The sequence below is a fragment of the Semicossyphus pulcher genome, unplaced genomic scaffold (genome assembly GCF_022749685.1).
Source record: "Semicossyphus pulcher isolate SPU_LCO1_2020_fin unplaced genomic scaffold, fSemPul1.0.p SCAF_22, whole genome shotgun sequence".
NCBI lineage: Eukaryota > Metazoa > Chordata > Actinopteri > Labriformes > Labridae > Semicossyphus > Semicossyphus pulcher.
Window position 1 is genome coordinate 4,493,384 of NW_027211696.1, and position 26,374 is coordinate 4,519,757.

General features: G+C 40.8%; 1 protein-coding gene across 1 annotated transcript in view; it reads right to left on the reverse strand.

Annotated features, from left to right (window-relative positions):
- The window catches only part of trabd2a (TraB domain containing 2A), a 73,217-nt gene extending 48,280 nt beyond the window's left edge, over positions 1–24,937 (reverse strand). The window contains exons 1-2 of the mRNA XM_069673346.1: positions 24,220–24,937; positions 22,427–22,987 (exon numbers count right to left, since the gene is read on the reverse strand). Coding sequence (XP_069529447.1) covers positions 22,427–22,987; positions 24,220–24,324 — 666 coding nt within the window. The 5' untranslated portion in view covers positions 24,325–24,937. The remainder of the gene's footprint in view (positions 1–22,426; positions 22,988–24,219) is intronic.
- Positions 24,938–26,374: the final 1,437 nt, after the last annotated feature.

The following is a 26,374-nucleotide window of genomic DNA, read 5'->3' on the forward strand; positions in this document are numbered from 1 at the left end:
GAGATGTATCTATTCACATTTTTATACCGTTTTTATTTTGCTTTGGCACCGGGTGATGACGTCCAAAATCTATAAGGTTCAATTTTTTTTCAAGTTTTATCCCGATTGTAAAAAGAAAGATTAAAGACTCCAGTCCACCTAGCTCTAAAAAAAATGGTCACAGCTTCATGCATAAATCTTTCACCACTGCACAAGTGAGCTTTCACTCCCTGGCTGAAAACCCACCATTTAGACACACACACACACACACACACACACACACACACACACACACACACACACACACCTGTCCGTTTGAGTTATCTATATTGTTTTTACACTGTGTCGCTCTGCCCTACCTCTTCCTCTTCTTTTCTCCTCTCTTCCAACTCCCCCGACACATTTCCTCCCCCGTACACCTCCACTCTCACTCATCCTCCCATCATTTCATTCCTCCCTTTCTCTCCCCTTTGATCCTGTACATTAGCCTCCCTCCCTCGGCTCCTTCCATCCATCTCTCCCTCCCTTTCTCCCTCTCCCCTTTGATCCTATACATCCCCTCTATCAGCCAGGTCTTTAAAGATTTGACCCCTGCATTCCACAGGTCACTCATGACCTCCTCGCTGCTTGAGTGTGTATGTGTGTTTTCCTGCATGAACATGTGCATACACCTGTACAAGATTAGGTCTCTTCTCATTGTGTTGTATGTGCGTGCATTCATGAGCATAATGTGTGCGTGTGTTTAAATGCTTCATCATCGTGGATTACTGTAGCTTCTGCAGACCTCAGAGCAGACCTTTGAAGACTTTATTAATTTTCTCTATATGAGACAAATGAAAGGAAGTACAGGAAGTACATTTCCATCTCAAAGAGAAAGAGGGGGGCGTAAAGAAGATGAAGTATTAAGGATGTGCATTTAGAACCGACATGATTAAAATGTACTTTCTGCATTGGATAAAAGTCTGGGACCCATGCAGACACTTTCCCATCGAGTCCCCACGTCTCCACCGTAGCAGTTAGTGTAGCCGTGAGGTTGTCAGCCGTGTGTCTTGCTGCCTCTCTCTGTTAGAAGGACGGCCGATGTAACCTCCAAGGCCTCATCAATATAGTGGCACGTAATTGTCACGTAGCTCTCCGTAGTGAGCACGGTCCAGCAGTCTGCTGTGAGGGCTACAAACTTGGCTCTACCCTGTTGTGTTTTGGGCTCTTTTTTCTTCTCTCCAAACCGGGCTTCAATTCGACGCCCAGTTTGGAGTCCATCTTGATGGGATTTGGTAATTAGGCTCGATATAGCCCAGTAGCTCCTGAAACCCCTTCCTCTACGTTATCTTCTCAGACTGCTGCGCATCACACTCTCTCCCTACAAGCATGGAAAGCAGAGCTGGTTGAGAAACTTGCGCTGGACCCGCCGGTTGGGATGCTTGTGGATGTTTGCTTCGCATGTGGTTTTGCATTGTTCTTGTACCGCCTCTGTATTTAAAGTGATAATCCCGAAGATCTTCTATTTAATCATTTCATTTGTTAAGTCACTAGCTATTGCCAAATGAGGTAACACAACGGTGATTGAGCCTTTGGCCCACTGATGAAAGCCTTTGCATTCACGGAAAAAATCACAAGCTTTTTTCCAAGCGGCATGCAGTGTTTTCCACATCACTAACTATGTGGCTGTTTTGTAGTCAAGTGTTGCGAGTAAACAGTAATCTACTATGGCTGAACAAACAAAGAAAAGATCGATGACTACAGATACAGTTTCAAAAATAAGTGAAAATCCAGAGAAAGAAAAAGAAACAGATTTTGACACTCAGATGAAGGCAAACAGTCTAAAAAGGAAGGCGACCGTCAGCGAGGAAAATCAAGAGTAACAAACATAACAAAGAGATCCAACTGTGGACGTCTGGTTAATTTGGGAAGTGCGCTCCCGCAATCACTGTTTCTTGCCAAAGGTGCCGCCAAAGAGAACGCAACTGAAATCTTCAAGATTGAATCTTTAAGTACCGCATTGTATAATTTACAAGCAACGTTGTCGCCATTGTCGTCTTGAAATAGTCCCACGCGCTGTTTTTTGCTCGTATCATTTTGCTCTCCTCTCAGGCTCAACTCAGCAAACCACATCAAAACATGTGTTTCAAAAAAATATATTTAACTGTTTAACTGGTTGTATTGTCAGTTTACCAATAGTTAACTCCTTTGAACCCCACTATTAAACATTTATAACACAGAAAATATTTAAAAAATGTGTAAATTGTGATATTTTAAGGGCTATTTATAGATTCAAAGAGAGTTGTAAGAAGCATTGGGCCATTTCATGGCTTATGAATGTACAATGATTCAGCAGTACTATGTCATTTATTCATAAGCCGTTGACAAAATACACTAATAACAGCCTATGTGTGCTAACAGATATTTCAGTGTACAGTGTCTACTACAATAAACATTTGATCCATGTAGGTCACTCTGATAATCAAAACACAAACCCTTTTTATATGAAGCTGTGTAATATATTTCCTTTTCTTTATTTCTTGGTTTTCTGTGTTTCTTATCTCTTTGCAAAACCTCGCTCTCTTCTCTCTCTCTCTTCTCGCTCCCTCTCTCTCTTCTCTCTCTCTCTCCCTGTGAAAACATTCTTGTGGGGTGCATTTACCTTGGTGCCTGGACGCAGCCAAATATTTAGGCTGTCACAGGGAATCAGCCTCAAACCAAATGGCTGGAGGTCTGTGTGTGTGTGTGTGTGTGTTGGAGATTGTGGTGATTGAAACGTCAACATCTCAAACCCCCCACTCTATCCTCCTTGATAGACTCTGAACAAGCTGTACGTGAGTCCCAACCATCACACCTTCTGACACACAAACACACACACATGCCAACATTACATTGAAACACTCTGTCATGAAAAAATGATGAAACATGAATAAAAAAGTAAATGGTTAGTTATAGTTTGTGATTAGAAAATTTGCTAACTCAATAACTGACCAACGGATCATCTCATAGTTTGGTTGACTGTTTTGGCAGCCCCTTCTGTCCATCTTAAATTACCATTCTGACATTCAATTACATTGTCCAACAGAAATGCCAAATAATTAGTGTGTTTCAACCTCCTCAAATCATCGTAGATTGAATGTCTTGGTGGAACATTTTTCAGACGTCATCGTGAGATCTTTGTAACTTTTCTCTGTTCAGTGAAGTCTGTAAAATTTAGTTCAAACACATTTCTTGGTGTTGGTTTTGTATTAGTGGTATCATTTGTGAAATACTTTTATGAATTAAATAGACAATCAAATACCATATTCAGGTTCCCCCCTTACAGTGGCCCCTTTTACATTGCCAGTTCAAGCTGGGAATGTCACCCCTCTGTTACATTAGGGATTGTTCGTGATTTTTGAATATTCAAATAGTCATTAAGTTATTGTAAAAAAACAAGAGTTCATGCAATTATTATATTATCTTTAAAATATATAATTTCCATTTTTTTTACCGGCGGCTGGTTGTAATGCGGTACTACCGCCACAGTGGTGCTGTAGCGCATCTGAGAGCTGTTTGCTAACAGCCATTAAATAACAAGAGAAGAAGAAAGCGTTAGCGTCAGGTTAAAACGGGTGCAGCACTGTGAGATACAGAACCGGAGAAAGTGCAAATTTTGCCAGGTAAAACTAGCATAAGTCCACAACAGCTCCGCTCTCTCCCCTTAAGTCGAAAATAGTTCCCAGTGAATATCAAATTGTATTTTTGCTTTAAAGGCCCATCCCTATGTTACACCTTGTCTCTAATGTAAAATGGCCAGAGGCAGAATGGCGGGGCGACGGTGTCAGTGTAAACGGCAGATCGTGTGTATGGGAAGCACGTGCTGTTTGTTTGCATGTCGTGTGCATGTACTTCTGCAACGCTGTGTAAAAACACACTGAGGCGGCTTTATGCTGCAGTTGCTTGGTGTAATGTAAAATGGCAGTGGTAATGGCGGAGCTTTGTTATAGCGCTGTGGCGGCATTGCAGTGTAAGAAGGGCTCGTCTTGTATGTGGAAAGAATAATAAACTTAAGCATCAAAAGCAACACTTCTAAGCCTTACAACTATTTAATTCCTTTATAACAATAAAACAAATACTGCCAACTCACATTCACTCACACTCAGACTTTCCCTGCCTCTGTCTTTCTGTCTGCCAAGCTGTTTTCTGTCACTCTCTTTCCAACACTGAAACACAAAGACACACACACGCTCATAGCTAACCCCACAGAGCAGCCGGACAGCCTCTCAGTCCATCAGTCCTCGAAGAAACAACACCAGGGCCTTGAAAACACAGCGAGCCACAAGGAAAACAGCCATCAATCTCGACCACTTGTCTGTCGAGTGAAGGAACACTGTTAATCTTCAGGGCAGCGCGAGTCAAGAACAACACTACCGAGCTGTTTCATGCCGAGATTCAAACCAATACAGCTGCTAGCACTTAGCACGGATACACGCGGACCATCCCGGTTTGCACATTGCGTGTGTGTTATCATGCAAACAGGGAACAAAGAGTAAATAAGATCAAGATTTTCCACATTTATGCAGGAAAATAGTAGCTGACTAACAACCTACTGAGGGATTCAACATCATGTGCAAGCTTTGTTCATTGTCTTTGCATTAGTCATGTTCGGTGCATGCAGCGTTAGAGCACACACACACACTTCCAAAGACACACAAAAATGTCCAGATTCTGGAAGAAGACAAATCGCACATTTAGCTGCTGGTGAGGTCAGACAGTTTGACCCCTCCACCTCCTCGGGACCTTAACGGTCACTAATGGACTTCCTACACTGACCGCTCCATTACTGAGGTCACATAAATAACATCGCTTAAACCATGTTAGAAACAGTTTGTCTCCAAACCAGAGGGAAATACTTTCAGTCATATTGCAGGCATTCTTTCATGCTTGTGAATGTTCAGAACAGAGAATTGGAATAATATTGTGATTATTTTTGTATTGATAATGCATAAGTGAACACCCAGTGCCATCTGGCTAACTCAGTGTGGTAAGCGTCACTAAAAGGCAATGTATTTTTCATTTATCAAGTTATTATTTTCTAATCCAAGAACAACTGTCATGCGTCTTTTGTTGCAAGAAAAAAAATCATTCAAGCTACATTTTTATAGTTATCGACTACGGTGATCACCTCATCTTTGCTGAAAATATTGGACTCAGAGTACCATGGGGCATTGCGATTTGTGTCTGGTTTGGGTTTTCAGACCTATCACTGCATCTTCTGTCTTCACTATATAATCGTAGGATGTAACACTGGTGCATCTTTCTTCACAAGGTACACGAGCTGTCTTCTTATTTATGTTCTCTATTGACTCCTAAAACTTTCAGTGGCTGCAGCCTTCGGTCACATGGACATATCATGTTTGTCATTCCTCAAACTCGATCTGTCTTTGTTTAAAGTACTTTAATGTGTTTGCTCTGTCACATTGGTCTGAGCTCAGGGCCGTGCACAGACATTTTTGGGGCCAATGGGCTCAGAGAAAAAAACAGGGGCACCAACATGCACTAATTCACACCAATTTAAACGAATAACATTAAAACTGTTGTTTTGGTTGATTTCATAATTAAAACAGTGCCTACCTGAGTGATCATTCACTGTAACCAAACTGGGGTGGGACTGGAGTGATGTGTGCTTTTCATGACAAAGCAAGACACAATGAAAAGTTAATTGATTGATTGAGACAAAATCATTACTTAACAGTACTTCCTAAATTGAATATTTTTCGTGGATACTACTTTTAATATATATTTATTTATTTATTTTATTATATATATTATTATTATTTTTTCATTGAGGGCACTTTTCGACTCTGGGGGCACAAGGGCAGGGGCTCAAGCCCCCTTTGGTCCTATCTGTGCCCGTGCCTGTCTGAGCAACATGCAGTCACCTTAAAGTGGAGCAATTTATTAGCTTGGAAGACTTTAAAAACAAAATGAAGGATCATTTGATTAGTGAATGCGCCGGTCTTATTACTGAACACTGTTAAGTTATTGGTCAATGAATTTTCTGTTTGTTTTAATCTGTAGTCTGTTCTGTTTGTGAAACTGTTGGTGCTGCTGTCTTGGCCAGGACTCCCTTGTGAAGGAGATTTTGTCTCTCAATGGGATTATTTCCTGGTAAAATAAAGGTCAAATTACAAAAAATAATAAAGATATATATTTCAAGAAAAAAGGTATATTGATTGGATTTCGTTTATATGTTAAAATAATGTCCTAATATGGTTCATTTCATTTCACTATTTAAAAATATTTAAAGACAGAGTTTTAAAATATTTCTTTCCAAACATTTTGACTCCGTTCTTCCATCATTTTAACTTCTTCTCAAAATCTTAGTGTTTTATCCGAGAAGCAATTCTCCTAAACCAGATTTTGTTACTGGTACTTAGGTGCCATATTATTTAGCTTGAGATAAATATTTGTTTCAATAGTCTATTTTGGACATACAAAAGATACATAGCAAGGGGCGGTCTCTTCAAAATAAAAGCCCTGCATACACTGGATGTTTCATACATGTTTAAAAGCTAATTGAAAACACCAGTGACACTAAGTACAGTAAATTCAAACAAATAAAATTAATATATCACACATCAGAAAGAGCAACATATTTTGTATTTTTCTTTGTAAAAAATCTGGATATTAAAATTCTCTGATCAGCAAGAGAAGAAGTGTTTATTTATGGGATTAGAAATGTGCTTGCTTCTACAGTTAAACCACGTTTTATATTATATACCCAATGTGACTTGATGAAAAAAACAAAGCTGCAGAAGCTTTATAGCTAAATTAATAGCTAATTATATGTTTTTTAAGAGGACATGGATAATGAAGTTTGAAAGTTTTAATGCTGTATGAATGTAAAAAATCATTTTAATGCTTGAATAAAGTCAAGGGGTCACTTAAACAGATAGGTGCAATAATCTGTGGACTTGTTTTAAATTGATACAGCTCTTATACAAAACACTTTGGACTTTAAGACACCAAACCTCCTTCTGCGCAGGGTGATGGGTACATTTTTTTCCAAGACAACATGTTCCCAACACTGGACAACAAAAACAGCGGTCAGCTGAGCCAGAAATAAATCTCCAACTCTTGACTGTGCAGAAGTCCGATAGAGAGACACAGCAGGAATCAAAAACCCACGCAGTGCTATTTACGAGAATCTGCATTTCCCTTAAACCACCGGGCCAGAGTCAGAACCAAAGCAATGCTGGCCACGCGCACACACCAGCACACAGCCGGGCAAGCTCACGTTAATATGCATGCAAACCCAAAACCTGACATACACGGCATGCAGAATGAAGACCTAAACCACGTGAGAAATGTGCTTCTGTTTCTTGTGGTGAAAGACGGATCAGTTAAGAGAAAAAACAGGAGGCAATAATGAAATAATAATGACAGATAAACAGCGGGAGGAAGGGAGAACCGTGTCCGTAGGGAAAACGATGAAAAAGAGATAAAGATGAGAAGACATAAGAGGGAGGAAGAAGGAAGAGATTGTGTTGTTGTTGTTGTTGTTGTTCAGACGTCGCCAAGACCCACAGCTTCCCGACCACAGACTTAAAAACACCAACAAAATATGAAAAACATCCAGGCATCCCAAATGTGTTGGGAGTTTAGTTTTCACAAAAGTGTCTCTTTCCATTCACTGAGATGGTACGCACATTTGAATTAGTAATGAGAGCTTATGTGCAAACAATATGAGATACTATAAAAAAAGATAATTTTAGATTAGGGAAAGACGTGCTGTGGGAAGAGGGAAGACACACTTAGAGATACTGGAACAAAAGAGCGGTTTGCATCTGATTTGTAAATCACAATTCAGCTTTAAAGTATTATGAATTATACTTCACCATGAAGAAAGTTGAACTTAACTAATAACTGATCTTTAAAGGTGCAAAGTCTCTGTTTTGTTTTATACAGAGTTTTAGATGCAGCTAGGGGCACTTTGTGTTCTTCAGTTAATCAGATATCATGATTGTCTTGCAATTTATCAATTATCGCAGAATCGCTGTATCGTGCTATTATCGTTATTGTGGGCCATGTATTGTATCGTGAGTTGCCCTGCGATTCTCACCGCGATTTAGCAGTGCCTTGAGCTAAATATAAATACGCGTTTTACACATTTTATACAAAAAAGTGAGACGTCATGTGAGGAGATATCAACCATGTCACTTGGTTTAATCCTCTGGGGATCATAATTATTACTTCTAAATGTCCTGCTCATCCCGACTGTGTCAACTTCATAAAAAAACCTTCAAAGCTGGTGATATGATCATCGGGGTACCACGAAAATCTGTGCCAAATTTCGTCAACCCATTCGAGATGTATATATTTTTTTCGATATTTCAGTCTCGACCAAAGAGGTGGGCCAACCAACCGATTTTGTCATTGCTAAAGCTACGCTGCCAGAATGGCGAAAAGGTCAGTATATATCCTGACTGGTATCCAAAGCTATGCAAATAACACCAAGGTTGTATAAACTTCTGTAAAGGGACCAAAACATAGAAAAGACAGACACACAGATTAACATGTGAAATGAGCTGGAAGGCCAGATAGTGGACTTGCTGATGAGCTCTTACTAGTTTATGAACTACGGCAGGCAGATAAACGCCTACAAAAGAAACAGTCAACAGAAACATCACAAAAAACATCCCTGAAAACATTCATCCACAGCTTGGAACCAATTGCACAAACATGTAGCCTATAGGTCTGACTTGTGTGGAAGCTTACACAAATGCTTAAAAACATGTGCATATAAAACCTTACATACACCATCATCACGTTTATCTCAGCAAATACTCATTCAAGCACCTTTACTTTGGCTCTATGCTGCACATGGCTCTAAGCAAAACCATACAGAGCCACACAAAAAGTGGCAGAGAGATGGACAGACGTGATTCACACAGAAAAACATAACCACAGGTTTATACAACATCTCTCCATTTATTTAACAGACGCAAAACAAGTCGGAGCAGCAGACCATCACATTTCCAGTTGTGTTCATACCAATATCTGTCAGTCATCCAAGAAGCAACAACTATTAATCAAAATGTGTTCCACTGAGAAGATCTTATCTCGGAGCTACAACTACAGGCTGTTAGAGCTGGCACCGCTCTGTGTTTTCACTGTGTTTTACATGCTGGGGAGAAACAGTGAGTAGACAGTTTAATACTATAATTCCCAATTATGCATGTGCCAAAACCTGGTAAACTCATACCTATGAGAGGGGCTACGAGCCTGTTGACAGTGGATGAGACAGGGTGAGTGATTTACTGCTAGCTAAAAAGCTAACCTTTATCTAGCTGACCGGCTCAGCGGCAGCCACATAAGCTCCATCTTCTCTCTATTTTATCTCAACTGGTCATCCCCTCAGCTACTTCACACCATGATGTTCGATAAAAAGTTACAAGAAATACAACTCTTAAAGGTTGACAGTCAGTTAGCGAGCTTGTTAGCTTTTGCTTAGGCCTGACAGTTGTTACACTGAAAGATGTGGCTTAAAATAATGTGACTGGTGCAACACAGAAGCTACATTAGCTTCTTCTATTTTTAGCTGTCTGCCCCTTAAAGGGGCCATTTTGCTTGGTTTTCACATTTTTGGGTGTTTAATGTTCACAGTGAAAAAGTGAAAACTGCATAATTCTGTTTTTCCAGAATCACATTTTTAAAAAGGTTCAGAACAGCTGCAGGTTTCTACGTAGAGCCTCGCTTTCGCTGACATCAACCAATCGTCATTAATCGTCATTCACCTCAGGCTGCCTTCTTGCACTAGCTTGTAGTCATGTCAAGGTTTTAACTTACCAATCTGATACCTCCTGACGATTCTGGCTCGTACATATAAGGCCGAATAACCGATCCGAGAGCAGCCATGTTTTCTACAACTTTGGAGTGACCCAAACGTAGGATCGCACACGTGGGGGAGGGGCTACACGGTCACTCCAAATACTGTCAGCCAATCGTGGCTAAGGTCTAACCATTGAATGGCAAAACGGCTTGTTCGTTTCAGGAGGAAGGAGAGGCTCCGAAAAATAATTAAATTAAAATATGTTTACATTTTTCAAAGGAAACAAACTTTACCAACGTAATTCAGAAACACATTAGAATAATAGAAAATTGATTGCATAGCTAAAATATGTCCCCCCTAAAGTTCAGAATTGTCCAGAGGTTTGGCTGTTTAAGTTAACAGAGTGAATGTGTGTTTTAAAGCTAAATTCTACACAGAACATTCATGCTGAATCATTTCTCCTGAGCAGATCCCTTGAGCAATTCCATTAACATGACTTAATTTTGTTCTGGGTTACACAATTGTGCATTACAATTCAAGCCAATATATCTGCAGTGTAACCACTGATTATTCAATCAACCTTTAATACTCAGGCAGCGAACACTTCTAAGGAAAAAGTAGTCCTCAGGCCAGCAATAACAAGAGTGTCAGTGAGCAACTTTGCAGCGTTGTTTGAAAAATTCACCCAGCAGAAAGAAATTCCTGTCGATGTTTCGAGCCACTCTTCGTTTTACTGCCTGTACGTGTGAAAATATCTAACAGCGCCAAGATATTTGCTTACCGAGTCCAAGTCTGGTCAAACATCTGTGGAGAAAACAGCCCCACAAAACCCTCATGTGTCGAGCTCACCTGTGAAATTCCACTAAAGCCACCTGAAATGTGGACCGGAGCCAGAGAGACACAAGTGGATTCATGAGCAGGTTAAACATAAAGTTACACTGACCTCCTGACTGTAGTTGAACTCTTTATAGGCCTAAATATATTGTACGCAATTATTAGATTGTGATGTTTTTATATGACTGCGCTAAACTCGAGCATGTGTCTGAAAATGATCTAATCTGCCAAAGAAACTCAGGTTTTCCAAAGGGAGTATGCAAAGTCTGCTAACTTTAAATCAACATACGGTAACCTCAAAACAAAAAGGAGGAAAATGAATGCTCATTTCAGTTTTTTGCAATCAATTAAAATATAAATTTACTAAATCACTGAGCGGCTGCAGCACGAAATCTTTCCACAGGTTCCAGGTGACACTCTTTCGAGGTGGCAGGAACTATAAATCCTGTGTGTCGGAGCCTGTGGACAGCTTTGGCCTCATATTGCTTGGCTGAAGTCCAGCCAGGTTTGGCTCATTTCTACCAGCGTTGGAGGGGTTTGATTTATTCCAGAGCAGCCAGAGGCCAGGCCAGTTAAGAGGAGAGCTTATGCATTCGAATAGTAGGATCATTTTTTAAGACTTCTGCAACAAGTCATTTGAAAATATATTTGTTTGCATTACTGTCGAACAGTTTGGCTCCAATTCTTCAAACTCTATTTTAAATATGTTTTAAAAACAGTGCAGATCGGATTCCTGGGGATTACAGGTTGAATATATTCAAGTGGGTGGTTTCGGCATGCCTGCTCTGAGACGACAGCTGATAAGATCACAGTCGTCTGATTCGTTTAACATCTGACAGAGGCATTACGCTTCTCGCTACGGATGCGTATCCGCATGTGAAGAGGATCATTATTCCCATATTATCTGATAGCTATCGTCACCCAGACCACCCGTTTTTCTGCTAGCAAGTAGCGACAAGTTTCTTTTCAACAGCTCCGTAACATTGTTTACATGCTAGGTAACCCACAAGCAAACAGTGGGAAGTGGTGAGTCAAAGTGTCCCATTGCTTTTAACGTTTAATTCACACGACATGGCAGCGTGGATATTGTGTGGTAATGCTAGTATGTGCTGCGGCATTCTATATACCCAACAAGTAGTATCACTACATGTCTAACCTTAATTAGCACCAAAAGTATAATGAATGCGGCATGTTTGAAAGCAGCCAAATGATCACAATCTCAAGTTAAAGCAGTCATTGTAAGTTGTGTCTGTCGGGCTCAGACACGTTAAAACAATGGCAGCCTCACACGAGGTATTTTACGAGTGTTTTGAGTGAAGGTTTCACTGAACTCGGCCGTGTTTTCACGTAACAGGAGACGTCTGAAAACCTCAAGCAGTAACAGTTAGTTGAAACTGAGCTACTCTTGTTTTTCCACAACAACTAATAAATCTTGATAAAGTGTTAAAAATATAATTACTCCCCCCCACCCCCTCCTAATTTTTTAACACTTACATGCTAATTCAGCACCGATTAGTCATAGCTTAGTAATAACAATGACCCAGGAGTCTCGGCCGCATTCAACTCTTAACTTACACAACAATGGAGGGACTGATGGGCTCCCAAGGAAATTCAAATTAGCATCGTAATGACTCTAATGGCTCTTACGTACAACTTACATTAGCTTTAAACATGTGAAGGCCGCTGTTAGTGAGTGTTAAGTACATTTGTGGATGCTGAGCTTTTCTTACTTAAATGAAGACGGAGGCACATCCAGTGTTTCTCTGCGGGCTGTTTGCCCTCTGCAAGGTTTCACAATCACATGCTGGAACAGTGAATGGAAAACTGCCCGCTTAAACAAACTGGTGGCAGAGATGTATGTTATTTCACCTAAAATTACATTCAGGGTTATTTGTACTCGTTTCATTTCAGTTATTAGACATTAATCTTTGGAGTGGATTGAGTTATTGAATAATTAATTGTGAAGTTCAACTTGAGTGTAACCTCGGAGTTATTCGGCCAACTAAAGCATTACTGTGACTTGTATTTGTCTAATCAGAATCAATCTGTTTTAATACACGGTGCATTTGCAGCCATTCAGATAAGAAAATGCAGCAAAAATAAGTCCAGTGGAATTAAAAGTATGTCCTCTGGTCTATTTTAGGTTCATGTATTCTTTCAAAAGTGCAGATAAATAATGATAATGAGCATTAAGCGACAATCGCTACATATTATCAAGTGGTATCAAACATTAGCAGCGGTGCAGAGCACTGATCGTGCCACGAGGCTCCTCAGCCTGCAGAAGCTTTCATGGCCTGGTGTTAAGTCACAGAGACAAGCTATTAAATCCCTTTCTGAGCTGCAGAAGCCAGCGTTACACAAGCAGGAAGAGCCTGCGGCAGCCACCAGCAGTCACGGCCTCATCCACCGGAGTGTGTTACTGTATATACTTTCAAGGATCTGAGCGCTTCTTTTTTTTTTTTTCTTGGCACACACTTGGCACCATCCAGCTGCATCCGATCCGCTTTCAATCAAAGGCACTTGGAAAACAAAACGTTGCAAATGGCTGGACTTTCAAAAGGACGGAAAATTTGCGAACTTAATCTACCTTGATATGACAGCTCGCAGATCAAACGAAAACTTTCAAAGGAACTTTAAGAGGCAAAAAACACAAAAATGCAGAAGTTTATGGAAACAGAAAAATGATGAATTAAGTGAAAAATGCAATGAGCGACTTATGTAAGAAGTGAATCTAGTAAGGCTTGATCAATCAAAAGAAACTACATCATACAGCTACACTGATGACCTCTGGGATCCAATTGCTCAGTAGCTTCTTCTCTTCATGACTTGTTTGCTGACTTTATGCTTCAACTTCTGTCTATGGCGCTTTTACGCAAACAAAGGGGTTTTTGGAAAATGAGAAGAGTTCTGCGTCTTTGCCTCCGGTGTCACGTATCCAGACAGATGGACAGATAATGTCTGAGGGAATGTCAGACATCGAATATGGAAGTGTTTGGTCAACAGCAGAGGGGAAATCAAGCACCTCAGTGCCACATGAAACCAGGGACTCAGAGGAAGCCACGAGGACATGTTGGAAATTCAAGCATAGAAGTGTATACGCGCAAACACACACATACAAATGCTCATTTATACACAAACATGAAGTCTTGCAGACGTGCACAGTAGTGCACGTGTGCTCACAAACACAGACACAAACAATAATAAACTACAAGCAACAGCTACACAAGGAAAAGTTTTGGACTTTAAACTATTTCTCTGCAAAATAAAACCCACTTTTTTAGTTCAGTAACATTATAAATGAATACAGATCACTTTAAAATAAATCAATATACATTTGCATCTTAGCAAGTGTATTAATCTTATAGAAAGGCTGCTTAAGTGCATGTTAACATATTTGACTTTAATCTTTCTAACTGCACGTCCTTTTTCTGGTTTTAAGAAATTACACTGCTTGTTTCCTGTTAATATCTCATATAATGACATTTACTTGGAACAACTCTTTCATTGGCTATTTAAGTCCCTGTGATTCATCATTTGTCCAAATAAAAAATGATTATTCTTTAAGCCAAGAGTCAGTCTGGCAGAGTTTGAAAGTCCCACTTGGAGTGCCTTAATGAGCTTAATAAATTCATTACAGGTTAAGATGCATTGCTGTTGTCATTATTTTGGCTGTGTCTATCCATCTGTATACATTTCATCACTGCAGGCCATCCTGCTCGGATGATCACTGAATCACGACCGGAGAGTTGTGGCTTTTCCAGTGTGACAAATGAGATTTAATCAGATTTGCTGCTTGTGTATTTCTGTGTAATGCGGTCATCATGCCAGCATATGTTCACACACGCATACACACATACACAAGGTTTAAGTGTGGACTCTCCCCACTGGGAAAGTCAGGAAATAGAGAGACATACTGTAAGTGCTTATTTGCTTTTTTGCCAAGAATTAGTTTGACTGAATCTGTACAGGATATATGAAGCAATGCTACACGATGGTTAGCATAGCTCATCACAAAGTCTTGAGAAAGGAGGACAATTATACCAAAATCCACCTCCTCTGACGCTAGTGCACACATTTAAACATTACATCTTGTTTTTCAATCACTTAAAAACTAGGGATGGGTCATTATTTCTGAATATTCGAAAAGTCATTCAAAAATCAAAAACGTTCCTTTGTTTTGACAGGCCCTGATTGTAATGTGGTTACAATGGTGGTGGACCATCAGACGGTGGCTGTAGTGCATCTGAAAGCTGTTTGCTAACCGCCATTAAATAACAAAAGAAGAAGAAAGCATTCATGCCAGGTAGGGCTGGGTTTAAAAATCAATTTTTCCGATTCAAATCCGTTCTCATTTGAATGAGCCAACATCGATTAATAAATCCTGAGAGCGATCTTTAAAAATGTGTAAAAACATGTCTGATCACTCATGTTTCTGAGCGCTCCTGAACGCAGCACGACTCAACGCATCCCCCCGAAACACAGCAGTGAGGGAGACATGCCCGGACTTGTTTACTGCACCTACTACAGAGACATCTGTGATCACCAACAGACTCTTTTTATCGTGTGTGCGGCCATGAATATGTAGGTTAGTTTTGCACTGATGTTTATGTTACACTCTGTTAGCGTCAGCTTTGGCCGCGAGTGTATTTTCGGCATGTTGTAATACAATATGCCTTTGTCCATAATCTCGTGGCCAAAAGTTGAACTCCAGTTCATTTGATCAAAACCATGAGCCAGATGTTCAGACTTAAAATCTAAAACTGGAAAACAAAGTTGATGAGCTGTCTAATTCAAAAAATTGTATAAATACATGATGTAACTTCTTTGGGGTTAATTTTTGAAAAGCGTGGCAGCGCTGTGAGATTCGGAACTGGAGAAAAATGACTTCTGCAGCCGTCAGAAAGTTCTGTGAGGAACTCCTTAAAAAAAAATTTAAAAAAATAAGTGGCTGCTCTTTCTCCTTTTGTGTGTTGGTGCCCACCGGGGGTGCTTTAAATGCCCATTCCTATTAAAAAAACAAAGTTAAAAAGTTTGTGTGAGGTTATGAGTGGGACTATTTCTTGGCCAGGGGAAGGTATTAGGTGCAAAAACCAATTCTGAATTGAATCCTAACAGCACGAATGGAAACCAGAATCAAATTTTAGGTTTCACACTTCCACCCATTACTCATCATCAGTCTCATGTTGTTGACTATTCTCATCACTGAGGGGATTTAAACAGATTTTCCTCTGTGGGCAAACTCTGTGGCGGCCTTCCCGAAGTGCTGCCTGCGCCTGGCTGGAAAATAAGGACAGCCATTGTACTGTCCGGGACGCTGAGCTTCACTTTTAATAATATCCACATAACCAACACTCTTAGCGGTCATTACCATCGGGGACATCGCTGGGTGTGGGAGCTTTGAGACGCTCACACTTTGTGACAGCATCTATCTGGTCCAATCAGTTCTGGTTGCAGAGTGAGACGTCTTTTCACATATGCCCTCTCAGATCTCATTTATGATGCTAGACATTTTCCCACGATTCTGCTGATTCCACAACAAACTGTGCTTTGATGTATTTTTGTTAAAGATTTTTTAAAACTGTAGCTAAACCCTTTAATCCCAAGTGAGCTGTGAGGAGGTGTAAACTGAAAATCTGTCATGAAATTCGTTCTTGATTAAAGATAGACTGGAAGATATTCGGGTTAAAATCGCCAGTTCTTTCAATCCTGGTTTGTGCTCAATTTTAAATTAGGGAGAAGTTACGTTTGGTTCTGGTTGGCAAAATACTTCTGTTTCTCCTCGGGCAAAGACAGAGATGAAGAGAAGGAAGAAAAACGAGGATTGAAAATGAACTGAATTACTCTTTTAAATGAGAAAACATCTGTATTTTCAAGCTGACAACTTTGCCTTTCTCTCAAGTTATAAAAGCGGGTTTGTTTGGATTTCATCTGACCTTGCTGTGTGAAACACAGCAGAGAGCCCAGCAGCCCCGTCAGTTCAAGTGAAACGAAAACACCACAACTGAAGGTACAAGGTTGTCAAACAGAGGTAACATCATGATACCTTTAATGGAGTCGGAGTCACGCCTTCCTTCCTTAACGGCCCCTCTTCTGATCTCAGTCTGCATCTCAGCTCTCCTCGTTCCCCTCCCTCCTCGTCATGAATGAACCAAAATGGGCTTCAAACATTCCGTCCCTGTTCTCATAGACGTTCACTGAGACCTGCATTCATCACCTCTCCATGCACCATTACTCCCAGTGATGGGAGGAAAGAAACAACACTTTCATTAGCAGGTCTGCTCCACTGAGGTGTGGAATGTCCCGCGGGTTTCCAACAACAGTGACAGAGAAAGCCGGCCTTCATGCGGCCATTGTTGTCCTCAACAAGCCCACTTAGTGTAATGGGCAAGGCTGAGCCCGCTCTTCAAAAGACGAGGGGCACCGCGCGAGAATAAGAGCAGTCATGCTTAGCCAGATTAGAGATCCGAGTAAAGAAAGTATAATTCATTGTGCTTTGAAAATAATGAGCTCAATGGGCTTAATTCATAGTGGCAGGCAATAAAAAAAATGGACATATCACTTGTAAGATCAGATAAAAAGCACCCTATTTTCTAAATGAATTAAGCTTGTTAGAATTAAGTCTTGTAACCCAAATCTAAGAGAAGTTAAGTACCTAAACTAAGCTCTAGATACACTCTAAGATATAATCTCAAGGATTTTCACGTAAATAAATGTCTGTTAAGTCACTATCTATCGCCAAATGAGGCAACACAATGGTGATTGAGCCTATGACCCACTGATGAAAGCCTTTGCATTTGCAGTGTTACAGACTGGGTGTCTGTGGCGACATTTGTGGAAAAAATCACAAGCGGCGCCCAGTTAGTGACGCGTTTTCCATCAGCCAGCAGTGGTTGGTCTGCCAGAGAGGGTAGGTGGAGCTAAGCGGCTGCTTTTCCGGTCTCTGCAAGTGTTGCAAGTAAACATTAATCTACTATGGCTGAACAAACAAAGATCGATGACTACAGATACAACTTCAAAAATAAGTGAAAAGCCAAAGAAAAAGAAACAAATTGGACGCTCAGATGAAGGAAAACAGTCTAAAAAGGAAAGCGACCATCAGCGAGGAAAATCAAGAGTTACAGCTGTAACAAAGGGAGCCAGCTGTAGACGTCTGGATATGTACCAAGTGTACTCCCACAATTACAGTTTATCAGTATTACAGTTTAAAGCACATTGTCTCTCAAATGGTCATAATGGATTCACTCTGTCTTGCCTAAAATAAATAGCGCCCCTGCTGCCGTCAGTGGATATAATGACATAATTATGAAACTTTATATGATGATTATTAAGATTCAGGCAAGATATGGTGTAAATCAAACAGCAAGGACCCCTAGTAATCGGTGAGGTGATCGTTTAGGTGATCCAACCACCACACAGACATAATTGGACACGTTGGAACAAGTTCTTCAACCACATGGGTGTTTGTTTTGCGGTAATTAATCAAAACAGCAGTAAATCTCAAAGTTGGAGAAAAAGAAAACCTTGTCAATTTTTATGAGTTGGGACAAACAGCCCCATCAGTAAAAAAAAAAAGTGAACTGTGTCTGGGAGGTAACATGAACCATGATTGCGAGACCACCATGAAATCAAAATCAATTCATCCAATGGGCTGTCCATGGGGTTTGTGTTGATATAAGCATCAACGCTGGCCAGAAATCTGCTGGAAAATGAACATTGCGACGTAGCAACATCTGAACTATTGAACACAAGCAAGCAGGCAGGATATCACTCCCTTTAAAAAAGACAGAAGGAAATTTTCAACGCTTAAATACATTCAATATTTTAATTTCCATTTGCCTTTCCCTTTCTTTAAAGCTGAATTTCACGCCAGATGTAAACGGCCAGTGAAAACATTACAAATATTACTACGGACCATTAAAACATATAGTTCTGAAGCTGCAGCCTGATTAAACAGTACTTTCAGTCATGAATGGCAGCAGAGGCAGGAGTTTTGTTTCACCAAGAGCGTATCTCACTCATCACGCTCTATCTAGACATCTCACAGTCGAGTTGAGCTAAAAGGCTCGAAATGGAATTGCCCTTTTCAACTACACGGCTAAACTGTGAAAAAAATGTTTAGAGAAATATTAAGCGGGCAGCCGCAAGCCAGCAGGGTGAAGGCGTCAATCAAGCTGCTGATGATTAGATTGAAACTGAGTGTGGAAATTATAGAGTGCCAGGCTGTGTGTTGTGTTGGTGCAGTGTCAGGGGAAGAGGTGGTTTCAGGGACACTAGAATCATTGTTGAGTTTTATGGCCCTAATTCAATGAAAGCTATGGTGATGGGAGGTTTTCTTTCTTTATAGCCCTGATGACAAATCCAACTAAAGCCACCCAATTTCTTTCTCCGATATCAAAACAAGACGTCCCCATGTGGGAACGGCAAAATAAGTCAATGAGCCAACAACCACAGTACGATCCGTCAAAAGACGAGCATGGTTAGGCTTGATTTATACATCTAGGTTAAGTGGTCATGCCAGGCAGCTTGCTGCATTAAGACGATGACACGCTAATCGCTACCATCTTTCATGCCTTTAACTCGGGGGTCTTTGCTGCACAGATCAAAAACTCCAGTCTGACCAGGCCACACACCAACACCATCTGTTTTTGAGGAAACTCTCTGACAAAAACACAGACGTAAACATTGACTTCAATAACCCCTCTAAATAGTCATGCACAAGATGCAAGTGCAACAGGCTTCAAAGAGATAAGAATGGGAGATGATACTGGTAATCACGTTGGAGTAGCCCCTTCAGATTTGGTCAGCAAGATCCCAAGACCCTTAACATGCTCCATTTTAAAACTCATAAGCCTCCATCTCTTTCTGTTACCATGGCAACATGTTGTTTGTCATGAACAGGAAGTTGTTTATTCGGGTGCTTAAAATACTTGTGCAGCCATGAAACCGGGTAAATATATGTCCCCATTGGGGAAATTGGAAGATTTATATAGGTTTTGTTAGTGGGAGTGGCTAAATGGCTCAGTGGCGCCCCCTACAATTTTTCAAAAATTCAGCCCCTGCAGCACGTTTTACCCAGATTTATGAAATTTGAGACACATATGCATCATGCCTAGACCTACAAAAAAGCCTCTTGGACCCATATTGTAAAACCAACAGGAAGTCCAACAGTTAAATTTTTTTGTTGAAAAACTGTATTTTGTGCCATTTCCAGGAGTCATACTTTAACTGACTCCTCCTAGGGCTTTCATCCGATCCACCTCAAATTTGTCCAGTACACAGAGGAGACATTTACAATGAAAAGTTATCAAAAACTTGTTAACCTGGTAATATTTAAAGCGTACCTGAGGAAATATAAGAGACCAAATACAGCCCCTTTAAAGCCCTGCGCCTTGCTTTGCACCCAGTTCATGCAACATTTAACAAGCAAAGGGGATATACCTAAATGCACTAGTGCCATGCACTTCAGAACATGTGATATAGGCTTCTCTGAGTATAAGCATGGAGGATGTAGGTCCAATTATGTGATGCTGAACTTCAAATTAAAACCTTTGCCATAGGTATCACCGTGTGGCCTCCCATTAAATGTTGTCTCTTGCTTAAACTCAGAGAAAGAAAACACGATGCAAACCCTGGTCTCAAATGTCAAAGTAAAACACCCCACTACCCCCCCTGAAAAAGAACTACCATTATTCGCCAAACCACAAGAAGATGATTGTCAGAAAAAAAGTCGACCAGCAGCTAATGTTGCAGTATTTCTTGTGACGACAGTCTTGTCAAAAACACGTATACTTATTGAAAATAACACATGAAATTATTGCCTTTAATCTGCCAAAAATGAGACATGAATGAGGATGTAAGAAATAAGGAATTCATTGTTCATCGGTTTACAACACAAGCTAAATTCATTCCTCACGTCTCGATTAGAGATAACACATTTTATTATGAACTATTAATCATACTTTATGTGTTTATTAACACGTCAACATTGCAATGGTAAATTGATTCCTATTTAACTGCCGACATTTCTTCTATGACTCAGGAGACTGCTAATAAAAGTGCTGCTGGGTGGTTTACAGACTTGTAGTCAGAGTAGGCCTGCTTTAAAATAACAGCAATTTAAGCTTCTGGGTGTTAGGGTAAATGGTCAAGTGTAATCCCCTTAGCTCCTGACCAGCATTAGCAGAAATTCCTCAATACTACGCAACATGATTTCATAGTGACTGCTGCCTTTGAGAGATGTTTGTAATGCTGAAAAGGTCAGGAGGGGCACAGGCCGACAGACAGGCCGGCAGACAGGGGGACTTAAGCGTGCTGGTTTGAGGAACAAGGTTCCTTTTTTTTCCGGTGATTTCAGACTTGAGTCATTAGGATCCATTTTTCTTTAATAACAAAGAGCGTGGTGGAGCACGCCTCAATGTTTGTACAGCTGATTATTAACAGCACACCTTCCTGCACTCGGCTCAGCCATGGGAAAACGAGGAAGAGATAAAACTACAGGCCTCTGTTCTATGACGAAATTACTCTGAATATATACAACTGGTCTTTGTCATTAGTATTACGCATCCTGAGAAGAGAAGATTTTATGTTTTGACTATTGTAACAAACTGAAAATGGTAAAAGGTAAAAACAACAGCTGCATCACGTAGCATGAATCATTCGACACCTTAATGACAGGATGGATGCACCATTCAGACAGAGAAAATCGTCCGAGAAGCAGGTTGTGTGCTCTGTGTCAAACGAGGCAAAGACTTCACCTGGATGTCATTAAATGCTTCTGCATCTCTTAACCAAACCACTTGTTTTCTCACATACAAAACCAAGGATGACCTGCTAAACAATATAGCTCCTAAAAGTGTTTAACACTGGTTGCCAAAAGTTTCCTGTCATAAATACACTTTATTAAGTCTTCATTTGCGGAGCAAATCCTCTCATTAAGCTTCTGTAAACATTGGAATAAAACGTTTTACATCCACACCATAAGTTTAAAACAACTTTTCCTAAAAGAGCAAAGAGTATCTAAAGCTGCTTTCCCACTGGACAAAAAACCTGCTACCTCTCGCCTTTTTTGCTGAATGGGAAAGATTACAATTTGCAGAAAAGAGACCGAAAGCAGTATACTCCACTGGCAATGGGAAAAGAGACAATCAGCGTTATTAGCCGGTCTTCCCGGGTCTGAAAAACCCACATCAACGCCCTAATTTCGGTGGGAAAGGGGTATAAATCTAGTTGGAGAAAGGCTACATTAGCTACGTTAGCTTACTGCACATATCATTGTCATAACATGCGATTTTACAGTAAAGGCCTACCACTGCATTCACATTAAAGTACATTGTGAAGCACACAGGAAGTGGCACAGTAAAAGCAGTAGCTTTACAGGAGGTGATCAGAACATGTATGGGCGTATCTCCGGCCCAGCCCCACACAAACTTAATTAACATAAGGTGTGTAGTGCTTAGGTGTTGGACAGAAGAAATGGGACACAATATTGTGACATCACACGTTAGCTAGAAAAAAGTATTGCCATTAATTAAATAAAAGAAATCCACACCTCTTGTATGTATTTCTGTTTGTGATATTCTAGTGTTTGTGAGTTTAAACAAACTACCAAGACAGCCTGTGTCATCAGAATCGCATGGGTCAAATCCATCCTAGCTTGGGATTTGACAGTGGGATTGCCTGAAGCCCTCACACACAAGTTTGCAAGTCTATTCATCATTATTCATTGTTAAAAAGTTATTAAAAAACAGCTAAATCCACAGAAACAACCAACATCCTCTCACTCGGTTTCAAAAAAATTGAGTACAGTTTCAAACTTACCTGTGAGAAGTTAAGCCCGTTGAGTGGATGGCACTGTTCCTCCACCTTCTCCACAGCCCCTGTCCTCTTCCTCATCCTCTCCGCCTCCTGGGCCAGGTACAAATCCAGCACCGGCACCCCTCGTGTCTTAATGTCAGCCTCAGTTAACGAATTCACCATCAGCATCACCCAAACGGGCCGCTTCCTCTCCCAGTTCCCGGCGATGGCGTTAAATAGGTAGTCCGCGTACAATCCCTTCCCTCTCTGATCCGGGGTCATCCATGAAGGCATCATGAGCTTCACATACTCCAGGTGTCTTTTGAGTCTCCGGTAGATGTCCCGGGGCAGGACGTCCTGCAGGTTCTCGCCCTGAGGAAGCAGCTGGCAGCTGGTCAGAGCTGAGATGGTGTAAGGGTCCGTCAGGTCCAGCTCAAAGTAGACAATATTGCTCTCCTGGAAGGCCTGCTTGGAGTTTTCGGGGATGAAGTCCCAAACGCGTGTGTAGGGAACGTGGATTGTGCCGTAGAAATACGAGGGAGGGTCCCGTTTGATGGTCCACAGGAAGGAGTTAAGGTCAGCTTGCTGGGGGGAAGAAAGAAAGATTAACAATTGGATTTTTAAGAATTGATTCATCTGTTAATTATTTTGGTAAAATTGCACCTTTCATGTTCTCAAGGCTCAAAACTGCTCAGTTTCTCTTTGTTAAAACACACAGAAAAGCAGGGAATCCTCACATTTGAGAGTGTAGATAAAGTGATTGATTATTAAAATGGGGAAATGTAAACATTTAAGAGAAATATTATCTGCAAGTCATAACCGAAAAAGAGGAAATGGAATCAAGCACCAGCTAAATAAAAAACAGCTAAACTGTATTTCTCACATAAAGTTGCTTCATGCCATCTACTCAACGTGAACCAACAGTCAGTCTGTCTGACACCATCCAGCAAAACCCCCACTTTGTCTGCGAGAGGCTGTTTATTAGACCGACTCCTAACAGACTGATAATGACTTATTAACAGGCCACTTAGGACCCAAGTGCCAAACCAACAATACACATGTCAGTGATTGTCAGACACAGGGCTGAATGTTGCGCCTTCCTGTTCACTCTGAATCCGGCCTGAGATTGTTGGATTGTGAGCATTGGGATCACCGTAAAGGTTAACATGGAAAGACTGAAATCACAGTCACTTGTACTATACAATACAAACAGAATGAGTCGTGAAGTGATGATGTTTTTGTTATATATACACACCTGTATGGACAGTGTGTAAAGACATGTTACTCAAAGCCAATACACAAAATGAGTTGATTAGTCGAGTTACATGTTGGGATCTGATTATTTTTAAGATACAGGCCTATATCAAGCCAAACACTTTATATATTAGTATTTATTTTTAGTACAGTATAATTATATTTAGAAATTATCACATGTCTTTAGTATTTGGAGTGTTTTGCCGAAAAGAAAATAGCAATTTTGAGAGGATAACTTGGGCAATGGGGACTATTAAAGAACATTTTTAAAACAGTTTCTTTATTTATGAACTTAAGAGTTAATCGATTTCCTCAAAAATAACCAAGAACATAGTAATCAGTTGCAGACGAAAAGGTGAACACTGTCAAACAGTAAAAGGGGGGAAATGGCACTTTAAGGAAATAGTTAAGTGTCCTTTCTGACACCGGTCCTTCAAAATAAAACAAAATGTGTCAGATTTAAGAAATCCAAATATAACCAGATACAGAACTAGATATAACCACTACTTTTGCAACACATAAGTAGTGCATTTAACTTTTATTCTAAATTCACAATGACTTACTTTCTTGTTAAGCTCGCAGTTGGCGGAGTCCTTCAGCCTCCACTGGTCTGCTCGGACCAGGAGGATCACACAGGACTGAATGAAAGCGCCCAAAGTGCCCCGCATCGTAGCTCCCTCTCTCTCTCTCTCCAAAAGTGTGCACGGCAGCTTGTGTTCGCTTCCCAGACTGTTGCAGCGACTATTCCCGAGAAAGCATGAGTGAAGTTCAGTTATTTCCACAGCCCCGGCTCCATGCGGTCGCGTAAAACGAGCTGACAAGTATCCGACAAACCGCCGGACAGAGTCATGCTGGCTCGAGCCTGGACATGGACGCGCTGCTGCTGCTGCCGCTGTTTCACGTGTGTTTGGGGGAGACAGAGGTGGTCATTCGAGTTTACGTAGGGTCATATCACCCTGCTTTCACTGCAACCCCTTCTCTGCATGGTCTTCCAGCAAAGTTTACGCGAGTTTGCAAAAAAGTTTGAGAGTTTTAAGCCAAAAAAAGAGCAACAGGTTCGCGCGGCGTCAACGCACCTGGAGCAAAAAGATGGTTTAAAAAAATCTTAATTCTTCTCCTAGTTGTTCGGTTGCTGAATGTGAGTCTGTGTGAATGAGTAAGTTGCACCCACGAGTTGCACTTTCTAGTCTAAAAAGCTTCAGTTTTCTGAACACACACACACTGCCTGCCTGCCTGCCTGCCGAGTGTGTTTGTTTCTACAACTCTGCAACTTTCTCTCTCTCCGCGCGACGTGTGTATGTGTGTGAGCATCTCCGTCCGGCAACTCTACCTACCCCCTGGGTCGCCTGAATAACCCTCCCTCCCCGGGACAAACCCCCTCCATCCCCCTTCTCTCTCTCTCTCTGTCTGTTACGCACACACAGAGACACACGCACGCACACTCAGCAGTAATCTGATTAAACATCACCCCGCCCGCGACATGTAAAGTCTCCATTCACATCAGTCATGTCAATAAACAAGGTGTGTTAGCCTGCAGACCTCTAGGACCATTAAGATTTACAATAAGGAAAACAGACGGACTAATAGCTCGATTGATAACAGCTTGTAGCCCTGGTGTTAATTCACAGAATCACCACCTTCTTTATTTTAAGTTTCAGACCGATGACTTTGTTGTTGTCGCTCTGTAAAAAGCCCACGGGCAGTCTAAAGGAGCCATTGCTGATCCCGTGGATAGATTATGCCATAGGTAGTTAATGCCTCACAAACTGGCTGCATTTACATGAGAAAACCCGCAATAACAGCAATTTGCTCTGCGTTACATCCGAGCACAGACTTGGAAACCATAGAACTGCAAGTTTTAATTTAGATCAGCACACAAGGTCACTCAAAGAATGAGTTTTATCACCATAAATTTAAAGGAAAGCATAGTATGATACCTGAATAGTTTGGTGTTCCTCATGGAGCATAACTAGGGCCCATGTGTTTGTAGCCTAATGGGCTGCAAAAATGAAGTACTTTGACATATTATTACTGATCATTGGTTTTCTTGTTCTGTATTTCATTATCAGACATTAGGTGCTGTGTTATAAGCTCCGAGCCAGACACTGGTGCACGAGACAAGAATAAATCTTTATAGAAAATACATGGAAATACGAAATCTAGATCAGTTAAACTGTGCAATGCAAATTCTCCCCTGACTTCCTTCCTACCCTTCAATCACAGACCCTCTAAAAATCATTGAGAAGGGACTAGATAATGTCAGGTAAAATTGCAGGTATTGGATTTTACTCACAGTGTGGGCCGATCTCTGCGCTCTGGCTCTATGCTCGGCGGCCTACCGTCGAACTGCTGGTTCACACGGGGGCAGCGGACACATGTTGATGTTGTCAGACGTCTGAGTAAATACAAAACGGGTTGTTGTCGCGAGGAATTACTTAGGGCGCTTCATTTTCAAATGTTGATGGTTGCAGTCAAAGATCAGGCTTGGGGGGGAAACAGGGTGAGGCACAGACGCGATTTTCTGTGATATCAAAGCTGTGGAAACTCACTGACAGTGGGGGGAAAAGAAAAAAATATATACATTAAAAGACAACTTTTTTACATTTATAACAAATTAATTTCTGTGCTGAGCAAGAGGACACGATAATGCCAGTTAAAATGGAAATAATATAGAGAAGAGGAGTTAGATTATATAGATATAGATTACACATATATGTT